Raw genomic sequence first — 18,466 nt, forward strand, 5'->3', positions numbered from 1 at the left:
TCTGGTGCTTGGCTTCATCCTGATGTTCTTTCGGCAATCTGAATTGCTTAATTTTTACCGGCTTGTTGTCCGCTAAAGGAATCCTAAAATATGTAGTTTTTGACAAACCTAGGACATCGCCAGGTAAATAAAATACGTCATGAAAGTCTCTAACTATCCCTGATTAAAAAAGTGAATTAAAAAGGATTAAAAAAGCACACATATTTAATACTACTTAATACTCTTTAATACTCTCAATTCTCCGAAGAATTCAGATCGAACATAAAATGAATCCTTTTTAATTCTCCTTCATCTAGCAAAAGAATTATTACCGTTTTAGGATTAAAAAGAATAAAAAAGGATTAAATATTTTTAATCCTAACTTATCCTTTTTTATTCTAAAATAATATTGCAATTTCTGATCGCACGGAGGATTCAATAGGATAAAAGAGGATTGGAAAAAGTTTAATTCTAACTAATTCTTTTTAATTCTAAAATAATATTTAATTTCTGTTCTCGCGGAGGATTCAATAGGATAAAAGAGGATTGGAAAAAGTTTAATTCTAACTAATCCTTTTTAATTCTAAAATAATATTTAATTTCTGTTCCCGTGGAGGATTCAAGAGAATAAAAGAGGATTGGAAAAAGTTTAATTCTAACTAATCCTTTTTAATTCTAAAATAATATTTAATTTCTGTTCCCGTGGAGTATTCAAGAGAATAAAAAAGGATTGGAAAAAGTTTCATTCTAACTAATCCTTTTTAATTCTAAAATAATATTTAATTTCTGTTCCCGTGGAGGATTCAAGAGAATAAAAGAGGATTGGAAAAAGTTTAATTCTAACTAATCCTTTTTAATTCTAAAATAATATTTAATTTCTGTTTCCGTGGAGGATTCAAGAGAATAAAAAAGGATTGGAAAAAGTTTAATTCTAACTAATCCTTTTTAATTTTAAAATAATATTTAATTTCTGTTTCCATGGAGGATTCAAGAGAATAAAAAAGGATTGGAAAAAGTTTAATCCTAACTAATCCTTTTTAATTCTAAAATAATATTTAATTTCTATTTCCGTGGAGGATTCAAGAGAATAAAAGAGGACTGAAAAAAAATTAATTCTAACTAATTTTTTTTAATTCTAAAATAATATTTAATTTCTGTGCTCGCGGAGGATTCAATAGGATAAAAGAGGATTGGAAAAAGTTTAATTCTAACTAATCCTTTTTAATTCTAAAATAATATTTAATTTCTGTTCCCGTGGAGGATTCAAGAGAATAAAAGAGGATTGGAAAAAGTTTAATTCTAACTAATCCTTTTTAATTCTAAAATAATATTTAATTTCTGTTCCCGTGGAGTATTCAAGAGAATAAAAAAGGATTGGAAAAAGTTTCATTCTAACTAATCCTTTTTAATTCAAAAATAATATTTAATTTCTGTTCCCGTGGAGGATTCAAGAGAATAAAAAAGGATTGGAAAAAGTTCAATTCTAACTAATCCTTTTTAATTCTAAAATAATATTTAATTTCTGTTCCCGTGGAGGATTCAAGAGAATAAAAGAGGATTGGAAAAAGTTTAATTCTAACTAATCCTTTTTAATTCTAAAATAATATTTAATTTCTGTTCCCGTGGAGGATTCAAGAGAATAGAAGAGGATTGGAAAAAGTTTAATTCTAATTAATCCTTTTTAATTCTAAAATAATATTTAATTTCTAATCCCGTGGAGAATTCAAGAGAATAAAAGAGGATTGGAAAAAGTTTAATCCTAACTAATTCTTTTGAATTCTAAAATAATATTTAATTTCTGTTTCCGTGGAGGATTCAAGAGAATAAAAGAGGATTGAAAAAAAATTAATTCTAACTAATTTTTTTTAATTCTAAAATAACTTTGAATTTCTGTTCTCGCGGAGGATTTAATAGGATAAAAGAGGATTGGAAAAAGTTTAATTCTAATTAATCCTTTTTAATTCTAAAATAATATTTGATTTCTGTTCCCGTGGAGGATTCAAGAGAATAAAAGAGGATTAAAAAAAAATTAATTCTAACTAATTCTTTTTAATTCTAAAATAACTTTAAATTTCTGTTCTTGCGGAGGATTCAATAGGATAAAAGAGGATTGGAAAAAGTTTAATTCTAATTAATCCTTTTTAATTCTAAAATAATATTTAATTTCTGTTCCCGTGGAGGATTCAAGAGAATAAAAGAGGATTGGAGAAAGTTTAATTCTAACTAATCCTTTTTAATTCTAAAATAATATTTAATTTCTGTTCCCGTGGAGTATTCAAGAGAATAAAAAAGGATTGGAAAAAGTTTCATTCTAACTAATCCTTTTTAATTCTAAAATAATATTTAATTTCTGTTCCCGTGGAGGATTCAAGAGAATAAAAAAGGATTGGAAAAAGTTCAATTCTAACTAATCCTTTTTAATTCTAAAATAATATTTAATTTCTGTTCCCGTGGAGGATTCAAGAGAATAAAAGAGGATTGGAAAAAGTTTAATTCTAATTAATCCTTTTTAATTCTAAAATAATATTTAATTTCTAATCCCGTGGAGAATTCAAGAGAATAAAAGAGGATTGGAAAAAGTTTAATCCTAACTAATTCTTTTGAATTCTAAAATAATATTTAATTTCTGTTTCCGTGGAGGATTCAAGAGAATAAAAGAGGATTGAAAAAAAATTAATTCTAACTAATTTTTTTTAATTCTAAAATAACTTTGAATTTCTGTTCTCGCGGAGGATTTAATAGGATAAAAGAGGATTGGAAAAAGTGTAATTCTAATTAATCCTTTTTAATTCTAAAATAATATTTGATTTCTGTTCCCGTGGAGGATTCAAGAGAATAAAAGAGGATTGAAAAAAAATTAATTCTAACTAATTTTTTTTAATTCTAAAATAACTTTGAATTTCTGTTCTCGCGGAGGATTCAATAGGATAAAAGAGGATTGGAAAAAGTTTAATTCTTATTAATCCTTTTTAATTCTAAAATAATATTTAATTTCTGTTCCCGTGGAGGATTCAAGAGAATAAAAAAGGATTGGAAAAAGTTCAATTCTAACTAATCCTTTTTAATTCTAAAATAATATTTAATTTCTGTTCCCGTGGAGGATTCAAGAGAATAAAAGAGGATTGGAAAAAGTTTAATTCTAACTAATCCTTTTTAATTCTAAAATAATATTTAATTTCTGTTCCCGTGGAGGATTCAAGAGAATAAAAGAGGATTGAAAAAAAAATTAATTCTAACTAATTTTTTTTAATTCTAAAATAACTTTGAATTTCTGTTCTCGCAGAGGATTTAATAGGATAAAAGATGATTGGAAGAAGTTTAATTCTAACTAATTCTTTTCAATTCTAAAATCACTTTAAATTTCTGTTCTCGCGGAGGATTCCATAGGATAAAAGAGGATTGGAAAAAGTTTAATTCTAATTAATCCTTTTTAATTCTAAAATAATATTTAATTTCTGTTCCCGTGGAGGATTCAAGAGAATAAAAGAGGATTGGAAAAAGTTTAATTCTAACTAATCCTTTTTAATTCTAAAATAATATTTTATTTCTGTTCCCGTGGAGGATTCAAGAGAATAAAAAAGGATTGGAAAAAGTTCAATTCTAACTAATCCTTTTTAATTCTAAAATAATATTTAATTTCTGTTCTCGTGGAGGATTCAAGAGAATAAAAGAGGATTGGAAAAAGTTTAATTCTAACTAATCCTTTTTAATTCTAAAATAATATTTAATTTCTGTTCCCGTGGAGGATTCAAGAGAATAGAAGAGGATTGGAAAAAGTTTAATTCTAACTAATTCTTTTTAATTCTAAAATAACTTTAAATTTCTGTTCTTGCGGAGGATTCAATAGGATAAAAGAGGATTGGAAAAAGTTTAATTCTTATTAATCCTTTTTAATTCTAAAATAATATTTAATTTCTGTTCCCGTGGAGGATTCAAGAGAATAAAAAAGGATTGGAAAAAGTTTAATTCTAACTAATCCTTTTTAATTCTAAAATAATATTCAATTTCTGTTCCCGTGGAGGATTCAAGAGAATAGAAGAGGATTGGAAAAAGTTTAATTCTAATTAATCCTTTTTAATTCTAAATTAATATTTAATTTCTAATCCCGTGGAGGATTCAAGAGAATAAAAGAGGATTGGAAAAAGTTTAATCCTAACTAATTCTTTTGAATTCTAAAATAATATTTAATTTCTGTTTCCGTGGAGGATTCAAGAGAACAAAAGAGGATTGAAAAAAAATTAATTCTAACTAATTTTTTTTAATTCTAAAATAACTTTGAATTTCTGTTCTCGCGGAGGATTTAATAGGATAAAAGAGGATTGGAAAAAGTTTAATTCTAATTAATCCTTTTTAATTCTAAAATAATATTTGATTTCTGTTCCCGTGGAGGATTCAAGAGAATAAAAGAGGATTGGAGAAAGTTTAATTCTAACTAATCCTTTTTAATTCTAAAATAATATTTAATTTCTGTTCCCGTGGAGGATTCAAGAGAATAAAAGAGGATTGAAAAAAAAATTAATTCTAACTAATTTTTTTTAATTCTAAAATAACTTTGAATTTCTGTTCTCGCGGAGGATTTAATAGGATAAAAGAGGATTGGAAAAAGTTTAATTCTAATTAATCCTTTTTAATTCTAAAATAATATTTGATTTCTGTTCCCGTGGAGGATTCAAGAGAATAAAAGAGGATTGGAGAAAGTTTAATTCTAACTAATCCTTTTTAATTCTAAAATAATATTTAATTTCTGTTCCCGTGGAGGATTCAAGAGAATAAAAGAGGATTGAAAAAAAAATTAATTCTAACTAATTTTTTTTAATTCTAAAATAACTTTGAATTTCTGTTCTCGCAGAGGATTTAATAGGATAAAAGAGGATTGGAAAAAGTTTAATTCTAACTAATCCTTTTTAATTCTAAAATAATATTTAATTTCTGTTTCCGTGGAGGATTCAAGAGAATAAAAAAGGATTGGAAAAAGTTTAATTCTAACTAATCCTTTTTAATTTTAAAATAATATTTAATTTCTGTTTCCATGGAGGATTCAAGAGAATAAAAAAGGATTGGAAAAAGTTTAATCCTAACTAATCCTTTTTAATTCTAAAATAATATTTAATTTCTATTTCCGTGGAGGATTCAAGAGAATAAAAGAGGACTGAAAAAGTTTAATTCTAACTAATTCTTTTCAATTCTAAAATAACTTTAAATTTCTGTTCTCGCGGAGGATTCCATAGGATAAAAGAGGATTGGAAAAAGTTTAATTCTAATTAATCCTTTTTAATTGTAAAATAATATTTTATTTCTGTTCCCGTGGAGGATTCAAGAGAATAAAAGAGGATTGGAAAAAGTTCAATTCTAACTAATCCTTTTTAATTCTAAAATAATATTTAATTTCTGTTCCCGTGGAGGATTCAAGAGAATAAAAGAGGATTGGAAAAAGTTTAATTCTAACTAATCCTTTTTAATTCTAAAATAATATTTAATTTCTGTTCCCGTGGAGGATTCAAGAGAATAGAAGAGGATTGGAAAAAGTTTAATTCTAACTAATTCTTTTTAATTCTAAAATAACTTTGAATTTCGGTTCTCGCGGAGGATTTAATAGTATAAAAGCGGATTGGAAAAAGTTTAATCCTAACTAATTTTTTTTAATTCTAAAATAACTTTGAATTTCTGTTCTCGCGGAGGATTTAATAGGATAAAAGAGGATTGAAAAAAGTTTAATTCTAACTAATTCTTTTTAATTCTAAAATAACTTTGAATTTCGGTTCTCGCGGAGGATTTAATAGTATAAAAGAGGATTGGAAAAAGTTTAATCCTAACTAATTTTTTTTAATTCTAAAATAACTTTGAATTTCTGTTCTCGCGGAGGGTTTAATAGGATAAAAGAGGATTGAAAAAAGTTTAATTCTAACTAATTCTTTTTAATTCTAAAATAACTTCGAATTTCGGTTCTCGCGGAGGATTTAATAGTATAAAAGCGGATTGGAAAAAGTTTAATTCTAATTAATCCTTTTTAATTCTGAAATAATATTTAATTTCTGTTCCCGTGGAGGATTCAAGAGAATAAAAGAGGATTGGAAAAAGTTTGATTCTAACTAATTCTTGGAATTTCTATATAATACCAATAATTTTGTTGGATTATGATATTCAATAAGTAAAAAAGTTAATTTTATTTTGTTTATTTATTTTTCTCTCTATATTTAAATTAAATTAAATTAAATATACCATTTAAATATAGTGGAAACCTAAACATGCAAACCTCTCAATAAGACAATTTATAGATAAATTGAGAAAAATATAGAGAGAAAAATACTAATAAGTAATAATAAAAAACGTTAATATATAAACAATAACATCCTATAGTGATTGGTATCCCTATACCATGTAGGGTATTTTTATACTTCGACGTTATCTAGTGATTAATTGTACAGTTGAACCATTGTCCTAAAACACATCGGTAACTATGAATATCATGCTATGGTAACATGGAGAATAGAGTCTCTATTCTCCATGTATGGTAACTATGGAGACTATACACACAGTCCACCGCACTCTACACTTCTTATCGAAACGTACATTTATTGATTTATTCATGTGTGTGCCACCATAGTTGTATTTGATGGACATAGAAATTCAGCCATTGTGATTTTAGCTGTTGCGACGCTTCAGAAATATATCGTCTAAGTAGCCATTTTGCATAAAAATTATTGATATTTAAAACGTGCGTTTAATCGTGAATTTTATTGTGCATTGCAAATGTAATTGCCACCTGGTTTTAATTGGGCAATTATTAAAATAATTGTATTTTAATATCCTTCAATATTTTTGTTCCTTTTTCTTCAGAATGTCAAGTAAGTACTTAAATTTTCTTTTCTTTTATCAGCAATAGTGATGTATAAAATTTTACAACTTTTTGTCATGATATTGAAGTTAGCCGACGTCTAATAATTTTTCGATTATTTTTGAATACGACAAATTATGAAAAAAAAATTATTTGAAAAAAGTTGAACCTAACTTTTTTTAATTTTCCACACGTGCATATTTTTCTTTTTTATTAAATTTAAATTGATTTGTTTAAAAAAAAATCCGATAATTTTAAACTGTCTGCTAACTTCAAGATCACCCATTTTTCATTTAAAAAAAAAAAAATAAAATAAAATTATTAGCAATTCTCATTCTGTATAATTACAGAAAAAAACGATTCTTCCTGGGCGGGTGTTATGATCGATAAAAATAAGAAAGTAGCGGTACGGGTTAAAGATATTCACAAGTTTAATTTGGAGAAATACGACAAAATGAAGTATTATTATTTCAATTATGGCGATTCAGTGGAGAAGGGTTTAATCGTGAGAACTGCAGGTAAAATATTTAAAATATAAAATTTTAGCTCACAGAAAAATTATGTTGTTTTTTGATAATACTGAAATTAGCCGACTTCTAATCATTTTTGGATTTTTTTTTAGACGGTAAATTGAAAAAAAAAAATTCGAACAAATTGCATCTATAGTTTTTTAAATTTTCTACATGTGCATTAGGGTGTATCAAAACAAAATGATTTTTTTTTTTTCAAGGTCTCATAGACTCAAAAATTTCTTTGGGACCTAAAAAAAATCCTCCCAAAGAATCAGCTCGATATCTCGAAAATTGAGCTGGCGGTTTAAAAGTTCATTTTTCCATTTAAAATACATGTAAAAAATTTTTTTTTTTAGTTTTTCGAGGAAAAATCAAAGAAAAAAATTTTTTTCCAATTTTAAATTTCACACCCTTATAGGAAATAAAATTCCTTACAAAAATGTCATGTTCCTGAAGATCGTAACGTTTTTCGCGCAACGAAAAAGAAAATTGGAAAGTGAAAAATCTACTGGATGACTAGATTTCTGAAATGTTTCGCATATAAATGCTGGTTTGTCAGCCAAAAATCATAGACTACCCCCCAATCCCCAGAACGATTCCTCAATCAGTCGAATTACATGAATTTTTCCATTTTCGTTGCGCGAAAAACGTTCCGATCTTCAGGTACATAAAATGTCCTGAATAGTCATGCTTGTGACTACAATAAAAAAAAAGTTACAAGCCCTCACAGTTAAAAAAATTGTCAACGAGGAAGAACCGTCAGTAAAGCGCCCCTAGCGCTTTCGCGCTTGAGGTGTGCAAAAAAAAAAATTTTCTTTTATGTATAATTATTGTTTTTACTTTTTGGTTATTAATTGGTGGTATTTTTTTCTTCGAATTTTAATTTTCAATCTCCCATATAAAAGCTATTTTTATGCAAGAAATATTTATAAAATAATTTAAAACTGTGACGATTAACTTTTTTTTTATATTATTTGTGTCAATCACTCGATAAAATTGATTTTTTTATTATTATAATGTTTTGTCGCGGTTAAGTGAGGTACTAAAACGTTTAAAATTTGAAAGTTTTGTTGAAGATTTTATATAGGAGATTGCAAATTAAAACTAGAAGAAAAAAATTCCACCAATCAATCATAAAAAAGTAAAAATAATTTTACATAAAAGAAAAAATTTTTTTTTTTTAACTGGGGGCTTGTAACTTTTTTTATATTGTAGTTACGAGCATGACTACTCTGGACATTTTTGTAGGGAATTGAATTTCCTATGAGGGTGTGAAATTTGAAATTGAAAAAAAAATTTTTTTCTTTGATTTTTCCTCGAAAAACTAAAAGAAAAATTTTTTTCATGTATTTAAAATGGGAAAATGAACTTGTAAACCGCCAGCTCAATTTTCGAGATATCGAGCCGATTCTTTGGGAGGATTTTTTTTCGGTCCCAAAGAAACTTTTGAGACTATGAGACCTTGAAAAAAAAAAAATCATTTTGTTTTGACACACCCTAATGTGCATATTTTTAGTTTTTTCTTTTTTTTTAATCGATTTGTTGAAAAAAAAAATCCGAAAGCTTTTAATCGTCTGCTAACTTCAGGATCATGTTTTTTTTTATTAAATTTATAGCAACTAAGGACGCAGTAGAGTCCAACTTATTTTCCAAAAGGACTAAAATTCCTCCAAAAGAATTGATTCGTAGTGCGTCCGATTTATCTGACGCAAATACTTTAACTAGAAAAGTCACTAAAGAATCTAATAATAACGTTCTATCGAGATCTCTTGAGAGTCAAATTCAGCAGTTGGTAGATTCTTCCAGAAAGGTAACTGTTTCATACATTACATTAATATATGATATAATTTGAGAAATTTTTATTCTATTTTTCATAATTTAAAGATTAATATGTAACAAATGTATGGTTGCTCTGTTACAGCGAAAACATGAAAAAAGTGAGAAAACTACATCTTTCAAAAAAGTAAAAAACGATGATAAGAATAAGTCACCAACTTCAACGTCGGTAAGTCTATTTTATACTACTATTAGTATTTAATATCAAGTAATCGACGTAAGAACTTTAAAAGCTTAGCAAGATTTTATTTAAAAATTTATCATACAAATTTTTTAAAGTTTTGACAACCGTTTTTATTTATTTATAGATATAAGACAATAACTATAAGCTTCAGTTCTTGATTCTTATTATCACTTGTTTTATGGTTGATACTGTTTTCAACGAATTTTAAGGCTAGAAAACAATTGACACAGAAATAGACCGACTTTGTAGCAGGAAAAAATTACTTATTTTCTTTTTTTCAGAGATATACATTACTAAAATATAAAAATAATATTTCATTTTTTGTCTACAATTTTAACAAATTAATGAATCTCTGATCTGCCATAAGTTTGTGTGTTGAAAATTAAAATTTTAACCGTTAATAACTTTCTTAAATAATCGATAAGAAATTTTCAATTTTTGAGGAAAGATCACTATATGATTAAACTTATTAAAACTAAAAAATAAAAATTTATTTAGATAATTTTAGGTCTCTCTAATGGAGGAACTACAGTCAATTGAACTGTCATTTTAATGCAATCAGTAAGTTTTTAATGAAGCTAACAAAATATGTTTTTTTTGCATCCTAGTGTATAAGCCTTAAATGAATTGTGGCTTTACTTTACAGTAATCTTTACCATCTAAAAATACTTAAATCTTAATATGTACTATATTCATTTATCCAATTGCAATGTACATAAGCAATGCCATTATTTCTTATTGGAAGCATGCTCTGAAGTGAATATGATATTTTATGTAATTTTTTTTTCTTTAACTTATTTTTATAAATCTACGAAAGGTAAACGACACATTACCTGCTTGCTTTTCATGGATGTCAGATTAAATCACTATAATTAAATGAACACAAAACGTAAGAAAAATTCTTCCTTCATGTATCATATTCCATAGTTTTCGATAATTAAATATAAATTTTAATTCCAAGAATAATCGTAAGAGTTATTTAGTAGCGATTTTTTTAGGAAGCCGTTGAATGTACTTTTAGTGGCTAACAAAAATTAAAATTTACCTTTACTTGCTCATTACATGACCCGAAAAGCACTCACCTACATAAAATTTCTTGATAATAAACACATCATTTATGAAAGACTAGTTTTATTGGCAGTGTCAAATTATTTTTTAGATATTAAGAAATCATTTTAAATAACAAAAAATCATTCGTAGGTATTATAAATCATTTTAAAAAGTAATAAATATTGCTGTTAGGGCACATAAAAAAAATTCGAAACAATATAAGGCAAATTATATTTCAAGCTTACTTATAAGAGCACTTTCGATTACTAATGAATAAATTCAATAATTCTCATAGTTTTTGAAATAATTCAAGTGAAAGTTTACATGTGGAGATTTTTGCAGTAGTACAAGTAACGTAAGTTTAACATAAACTTATATTTGAAGAATAATACCTATTGATTTCAAACATGATTACCAAGCATTAAACTAATGATTAATAAAAGGTACTAAAATCGGTTTGGTAATGAACTGAGCACAGTGCTGTGGTCAAGTTTCGCGACCACATCAAAATCAAAAATTAATTATGAAATCACACCGACATTTTTGTATCAATATAATTTCTTCACATCCACTAATGCTTATTTGCTTTCACTTACTCCAAAATAAAACATTCATTATATACACTCCGACTACTTTTACGCGTTGATTGAATTGAAACAGGAATGTAATTTTTTTATTATATTTATTGTGATATCCACTTTTTTTCTTATTGAAAACCTTGATGTTATACATATGAAATGAAAAGGGAGAAAAATTCAAATTTCTTATAAAGTAAGAATTATTTTTTACTTCCTAAAAATCAGCTGTACACTCTCGATCATTTCAGTGTTAGATTTCAATTTGGACTAATATATATATATATATATATATATTGATCTCGTGACCAATGTTAGACATATGGTGCAATTTTCATGCTTTGTCCGTAAGAAAATAATCGTACATGCCAATGGTAGTTAATTTTTTTTTTTAAGCTTATAAAATTGACGTTTATACGTTAATCAATTTGATCTCATGAATCTAAATTTTTCAGATTTAAATAGTTAGGAATGAATTATATTTATACCAATTCTATTAGTTCTTAATAACAATAATCGGAAATAACCAGAGAGGATTTAAAAATAGCATCTTTTTCGAAATTTTTTTCCCATTCATACCTCTGCAACATGTCACCTTATTTTTACAAACTCTGTTGAATTCAGAGCAATTTTGTAATGTAAAAACTAATTTACACAAAAAACCTCGGCAAAAATAACACATAAAAGCCACTTTAAAAGAGCTCATATCGAAATCTTTCCCATGAAAATTTGTGTACTAATAAACCGATTTTAATTGGATTTCATTGACTGCACTGGAACCGTCTGTATTATAAATATCTTGGTTTCCAATCATTAAAAGCAAATTGATTTTTGTCATTGAATGGAAAAGCTATGAATTAATATTCTATTTTAACAAATGTTTTTCGGTTTTTCATATCATTTTCACTGTAATATTTTTAATTAATACACAATGTATTAATACAACTGTTTAATTATTTAGAGTGAAACTGATGATCTAATAGAAGCCATGAAATTAGAAGCCGTAATTGATAAACTAAGAGCCGAAAACCAGGAGTTGAAAGATGAAAATACATAAAAAGAAAAAATGATAAAAGATTTAAAACTAGATCTGATAAAACAAGAAAGAAAACGAAAAAACTTGGAACAATTGAACTATGATCTTCAGCACAGGATATTAGAGGGACAGAATGAAGTGAAAGGTATTAAAATACTCTCTTTTTTTCCTTTTTGTTAACAGTGATAACTCTAGAACGATGAGTTCAACTTTGATATGATTTGCGAAAGATATCTTAAAAAGTTACTTTCAAAATTTTTCGTCCCTGGTATTTCTCAAAGAAATGTACCGATTTTTTATCATTTTACACGAATTCACGTAGTTTTGTAAGAGAGAATTAAACAATTATCGTGATTGATCGGTAGGCTACTTTGAAAAAAAAAACGCCATTGGCCACACCCGATATGGATAGGTAGATTTATTTGATGAATATTGAAAAAAATATGTAATTTAAAGACAAAATAGTAGAATAATTGTCTTTTTTCTATATTTTTTTCTTAATTTTCCGAACTACCAAAGAAATTAACAAAAAATTATCAGAAGTGGGCAAGTAAAAGCTTAATCTGAAGATAATTATGTGAACTTTAACAATCATTTTAAAGATTTAAGTAATCTCTTACTGCTAAGACATTATTATAAGATATAGCTCAAAACACATGTATTGGAAATTTTTTTGAAATTTTTAACGTTGCAAATCACATTCGAAAAATGATAAAAATTATACAAATAATAGCATAAATTAAAGGTAATTACCTAAAATTTAAGATAAATTTGAAAGATTTGAGTTGTCTTCAACGGTTTGAAAATTATTTCCACTAAATTGACAGATTTCTAATTTTTTTGAAAATGAAAAAAATTTTCAAACACCCACAACTCGTTAACTAACCGACCGGTTTTGCTCATCTTCGAACTTGGTATTGATCCGTAAAAATAAAATTTTATTTATTGGATATGTTAGAACACATCAACGTTTCCGGTACTTCGGAGATTAGAGGAAGGCCTCGGATTGGGGATCAAAAGAACGACACGAACGAAGTAAGTGATTAAGTATATTTAACTAATGTTAGCTACTAACAAACTCTACTAACAAAAAAATAAAATCAATGTTACAAAAATAATAAGTAACCAAGCAAAACTGATGCTTAATGGCGTTATCCGCGTGAATAGAAAAAAAGACATTTCTTTAACACAATTCAACTGTCGCTTCAACACTTTTTTTGTGTTGATTTTAAAGTAATACGTAAAAAATGTTGATAATATCGATTTTTGTACTAGGTAACACTTTTAAAGTGTTGACTAGTAGATCGATTAAATATTGTAAAGTAACACAGAGAATTGTGTTGATTTGACGCAAAATAATTAACACAAAAAATTTAACACGGATCGTTATTAACACAGATACACAATATTTTTTACTGTGCAATACCGTCCGAAATTCTCGCAAATTATTGATTTGCATAGCGGGAAGTTAAAAAATTTAGTTAGTAATCTTAGCAAGACTTAATTATAAAAACCAGAAAAGATATGAATGATATATTATTTACAGGTATACGCTGGAAATAATCGATGGATTCCACAGATAACTTTTGACCAATTAATGGGAGCAACAAAACCAACTATGTTTGTCAACCGAGCAGCTGATTTCTTTTTTAGCAAAAAGACGCTTCTTGAAAGTTCCGTAACTGGTCAAACTTCCCACCGAACTAAAAATAAAAATGATGAATCGCTTAAACAATTGGATCAAAATTCTCTGCTTACCATGTCAGGTAGGCAAATTATTATTAAATTGAGCTACTTTGCACGCCTGCAACCGCGAAATGGTAAAGATTATGCTTAACTTTCGACACGTCATAGTTAAGCAATCCTGCTTAAAAAATCACATAGATTCTTATAGCTGTGAGTACAAGGCCCTATACTTAACTATAGCACTTTTCATAGAACTCATTCATTCTCATAAAATCTCTATGGGAATTTATGAGAATCTATTAGAATCTACGAGAATTTCTAAACAGGGAATTTTGCACGCTTCATAACGCCAAACTTTTGAGGTAATGCTTTATGCTGAATATCTTAAAAGCAAGTAATTTTTCACTCCTCATCTGTCTTTATCACAAGAATTTTTTGACTTTTTCGATAATATGAGTTGATATATATAACAATAAAATTGTAAATAATCTGTTTCACATTATAAAAAAAAACCATTTGATATTTCTGTAAAATACATGTCAAAGGTTATAAAATTAGGTAAAAGTTCAGGATCTCACCAAGTAAATTTTTTTAAAATATAGCTGTTAACGAAATCTACTTCTATTGTGGACGTCAAGTGGCGTTTGTTTAAAAATATTTTTATGATACCAGCATCGATACTTGAAGTTTCAGTGTCTCTACAGCGCGTCGAAACAAGCTAATTTCAAGCCGATGCTGCAAACAACTGCTAGCGAATTCATAATTCAAAAATACTTCCACACAGCGGGTAGAAACACGCGTTTTTCTTCCCTTTGGAAAAAACACAATTGTCTCGGCCCGGTGTCAGTTATATTTAATGTTAATTCGCAGCCTTATTACTCTCATTTGTTTACTTGTCACTTCAGTTTACTCATTTCATTCTTTAAGTAACAGTTTTAAGTAGCCATACAAAATTAGTATAAATTAGTGAAAATAATATTTTTGTCTTATTGACTATTTACTAAGTGACTGTAAATCACAGATTTCACGTTCTCTAACAGTTCTCCGCATCATCGGCTTGAAATTAACTTCTTTCTTACTGGCTGCTGACATTGAATCTTGAAGTTCCGATGCAGGTAATCATAAAATAGTACATTGTGTGACAAGGGATGAAACAAGACATCTTCTTGTTTCATCCCTTGTCATACAATATACTATTTCGTTTGTATTTAAATTTATTATAATTTATACCTATTATTATTCAAATTTGAATTCTTAAATTTTTATTGCAGGTTTGTTTGCACATTACTTGAGTCATTCTATTTTTACGAAATCATTGGGACCGTTAGATAGAAATCAAGAGGCGGGAAAAATGCGACAACATCTATCTAAATACATTGGAAATCTTAAAGATAAAACAAATAATCTTAAAACAAAGAAACAGTCTAAAGAAAAAGTAAATAAAGATATCGAAAAAGATGTAAATGTTGAAGGAGACGACTATGAAAAAGGTGGAAACAATGAGAGTATCGAAGATGATAAAAGTGATGAAGAAGAATATGAGGTGAATGAAAAATTAAAAAATAAATATCAGCAATTATTGAATGATGATTCAGGAAGTGATGACGAAAATGAAGAGGATAAATGAATAACAACTTTTACTTTGCTTAAATATTTATAAACGGCGTTAATAAATAAAATTTTTATAATGATAAATTTAGATTACTCTTTGGTACTACCACTTTTTCCTTTGTTCTTTCTTCTTGATAATGTTTAATTCTTTACAGAAAATTCAAATGTATTGAAAGTCTTGTATTTTAAATCATAATTAATGTAACTCAATCCTTCATGAATAATTAAATAAAAAAAAAACCTATAATGCTGAATTCTTTTTGATTCTCTGTGGAGAATTAAAAAGTATTGACAATTTGCAAGCATGAATTCTTTTTAATACTATTTTTTCCTCTTCAAAGAATTGAATAGTATTGAAAGTCTTCACTTTGAATCCTTTTTAATACTTTTCAATTCTCCAAGGAGAATTGAATAGAATAAAAAGCATAAAATGCTGAATTCTTTTTAATTCTATTCAATTCTCTGCGGAGAATTAAAAAGGATACAATTAATTTTTAATTCTCCTTAATCCTCCTTTTTAACCAGATAATTAAAAGCATTTGAAATTTCAAAATATGAATTCTCCTTAATTCTATTTAATTCTCTGAAGAGAATTTAAAAGTATTAAAAATTTCAAAATATGAATTCTTCTTAATTCTATTTAATTCTTTATAGAGAATTTAAAAGTATTAAAAATTTCACAATATGAATTCTCCTTAATTCTATTTAATTCTCTAAAGAGAATTTAAAAGTTATAAAAATTTCACAATATAAATTCTCCTTAATTCTATTTAATTCTCTGAAGAGAATTTAAAAGTACTAAAAATTTCAAAATATGAATTCTCCTTAATTCTATTCAATTCACTAGAGAGGATTTAATAGTATTAAAAATTTCACAATATGAATTCTCCTTAATTCTATTTAATTCTCTAAAGAGAATTTGAAAGTATTAAAAATTCCTAAATATAAATTCTCCTTAATTCCATTTAATTCTCTGAAGAGAATTAGAAGAGTATTAGAAAGTAAATTTCAAAATATGAATTCTCCCTAATTCTATTTAATTCTCCGAAGAGAATTTAAAAGTATTAAAAATTTTAAAATATGAATTCTCCTTAATTCTATTTAATTCTCTAAAGAGAATTAAAAAGGATTCAATTCATTTTTAATCCTCTTTAATTCTCTTTTTTAACCAGGGATATCAAGGATATGCTTATCGTGTTCGGATGTAAATTTTTCCTTAGGAATTCGCTTTAGAATCTCCGCTACACGCTCCGAACCATTAATATTGTTGTAACCAGGTTCGTCTGATAGATCGCTATCGCTTTCGCCGGCCACATAATCGCGATTAAATTTATAACGTATACCGTTATCGAATTCGCGACAGAGACGCGAACAAATTCGGTAAACCGTATGTGGTCACCCACGTGTAATAAAAATTGTAAATAATAAATAATAATAATAATAAATTACTCAAAATAATAAATAATAATAAATGACATAATGGTGTGCCTGAACCAGCTCCTCAGGCTGGGTTTGTGCACGAGGGCGCCAGCCCGTTTTTAAAAAACGGACAAAAATACTAGCAAATCAGGGGAGAGATCACGGGACCAAATTTCGAGCGAGAATGCATGTACCAAGCAGAAAGATAACCAAATAAATATTATAAATAAAAATAATAAGGAATAATTATTACTAAAATATATCCAGGAAATAAACAAACAAATGTTGGCTATCACTGGAATCCATTGAGACAAATCGCCTATTATCTTCGCGACTTTTACCAGCAGCCACCAGAATTCGCGGGTTGAACCCTGGCTTAGGCTGGCCTCTAACAAATTTTTATTTATGCTGGACAGAGCAGTGGGCTGGGGTTCTTGCAAAGCAAAAGACCCGCACTTATTCAAGACCGGCAACGTATCAAAAGTTCATCAACTTACCTCACGGCTTATTATATTATTATAGATGGTATTTTTATTCTAGAGTATTTTATTAATAATCAAATTACTACTTGTAACTCAATTTAGAATAGTTAAATCAAACTTTTAGGCACTCTTACCAGTAATATAGGATAGGGATAGAATAAGGTGGTGAATAATATAGGGAATTTATCAGGATAATATGCAATTTTATTGCCAATCGTAACAAATTCAACTACTTACAATTAAATTCCTTCAAAGTACAATATTGGTCCTGGTTGGAATGCCGGGTGCCAATCAGTGGCCACGTGGAAGCACGCCAATTAATACACTGATTTTATTATTTAATTTATAATATTATTACCGCGAATATATCGCCGGTAACGTATAATATTTTAAATATGCTTAAGTTTAATTATAATTAATTACTAATAAACAGTACAAAGAAAGAATACTAGGTTGCAAGTTAATTGCCCGGAAAATTATGCAGTTTACAGAATATAAAATATTGCAAGTATAATAGTTAATAACGTATGAACGTTAACGGATCCAGGATCGAAGTGGTGACGGATAATTTTTGGGCATCGGGCTCGCCTCCTGACTGTCCCCACTTCTTCCTAACGGCATGCGTCAACGTAAGGGGTTGTCATGTGACCACGGCACTATGACATGTGACATTAGACGGCAACGAGACGGAAAAAAAAGCGGGAACCGCAAGGCTGAAGGCGACTAAGACAATTCACATTGTCTCAATCCCCCCCACCAAGCCAAGGTTACCCTTTTGGATTTCCGTCTAGGTTTTCCGACAATAATAATACATAAAAAAAAATTATTTACTTTAAATTGTTTACAGTGGTGCGAATCGATCGCCCAAAATTGCAAGTTACTTGCCAGTATGTAAACAAAAAATTTTTAATTGCAGGAATACTGCCAGATATTAATTAAAAGAATTATTGCTGGTCAATCACCAGTATTGCAAGTAAATTGCCAGTTAAAAGTAAAAGAACATTGCTGGTCAATCACCAGTATTGCAAGTGAATTGCCAGTTTGAAATTTTTATATTAAAAAAAAGATCGCAGCCGTTAGGGGTATTATGACCAAATTTTCCAGCCCAGCCCCCCTAATCTCACGCCTACCTCGATCCTGGGACTTCGACCTGGATCTGCAATCTTTCTAACCAAAAAAATAGAATTCAAAATATTTATTTTTTTTTTTTTTTTTTTCGCTTAAAATAATTGTAGATGATAACATAATTTTAAATCTTTAT

At 27.7% G+C, this 18,466-nt stretch overlaps 1 protein-coding gene across 6 annotated transcripts; it reads left to right on the plus strand.

Moving 5' to 3' along the window:
- Positions 1 to 6,576: 6,576 nt before the first annotated feature.
- LOC130673982 (uncharacterized) lies at positions 6,577 to 15,530 on the plus strand. Of its 6 annotated transcripts, none has more exons than XM_057479228.1 (10): positions 6,577 to 6,824; positions 7,165 to 7,332; positions 8,943 to 9,136; positions 9,248 to 9,331; positions 9,471 to 9,907; positions 9,993 to 10,235; positions 11,933 to 12,152; positions 12,966 to 13,042; positions 13,554 to 13,773; positions 14,965 to 15,530. In XM_057479228.1, the coding sequence occupies exons 7-10, from the start codon at positions 12,038 to 12,040 to the stop codon at positions 15,318 to 15,320; spliced, it is 768 nt and encodes a 255-aa protein (XP_057335211.1). In that variant the 5' UTR covers positions 6,577 to 6,824; positions 7,165 to 7,332; positions 8,943 to 9,136; positions 9,248 to 9,331; positions 9,471 to 9,907; positions 9,993 to 10,235; positions 11,933 to 12,037; the 3' UTR covers positions 15,321 to 15,530. The 6 variants fall into 6 exon arrangements, with proteins under 6 accessions (XP_057335211.1, XP_057335226.1, XP_057335233.1 ...); XM_057479243.1 differs by lacking the exon at positions 9,993 to 10,235 and having other exon boundaries at positions 9,471 to 9,716; positions 9,845 to 9,907; XM_057479250.1 differs by having other exon boundaries at positions 9,845 to 9,907.
- The last annotated feature ends 2,936 nt before the right edge of the window (positions 15,531 to 18,466 follow it).

This window comes from Microplitis mediator, chromosome 1 (genome assembly GCF_029852145.1).
Source record: "Microplitis mediator isolate UGA2020A chromosome 1, iyMicMedi2.1, whole genome shotgun sequence".
Taxonomy (NCBI): Eukaryota; Metazoa; Arthropoda; class Insecta; order Hymenoptera; family Braconidae; genus Microplitis; species Microplitis mediator.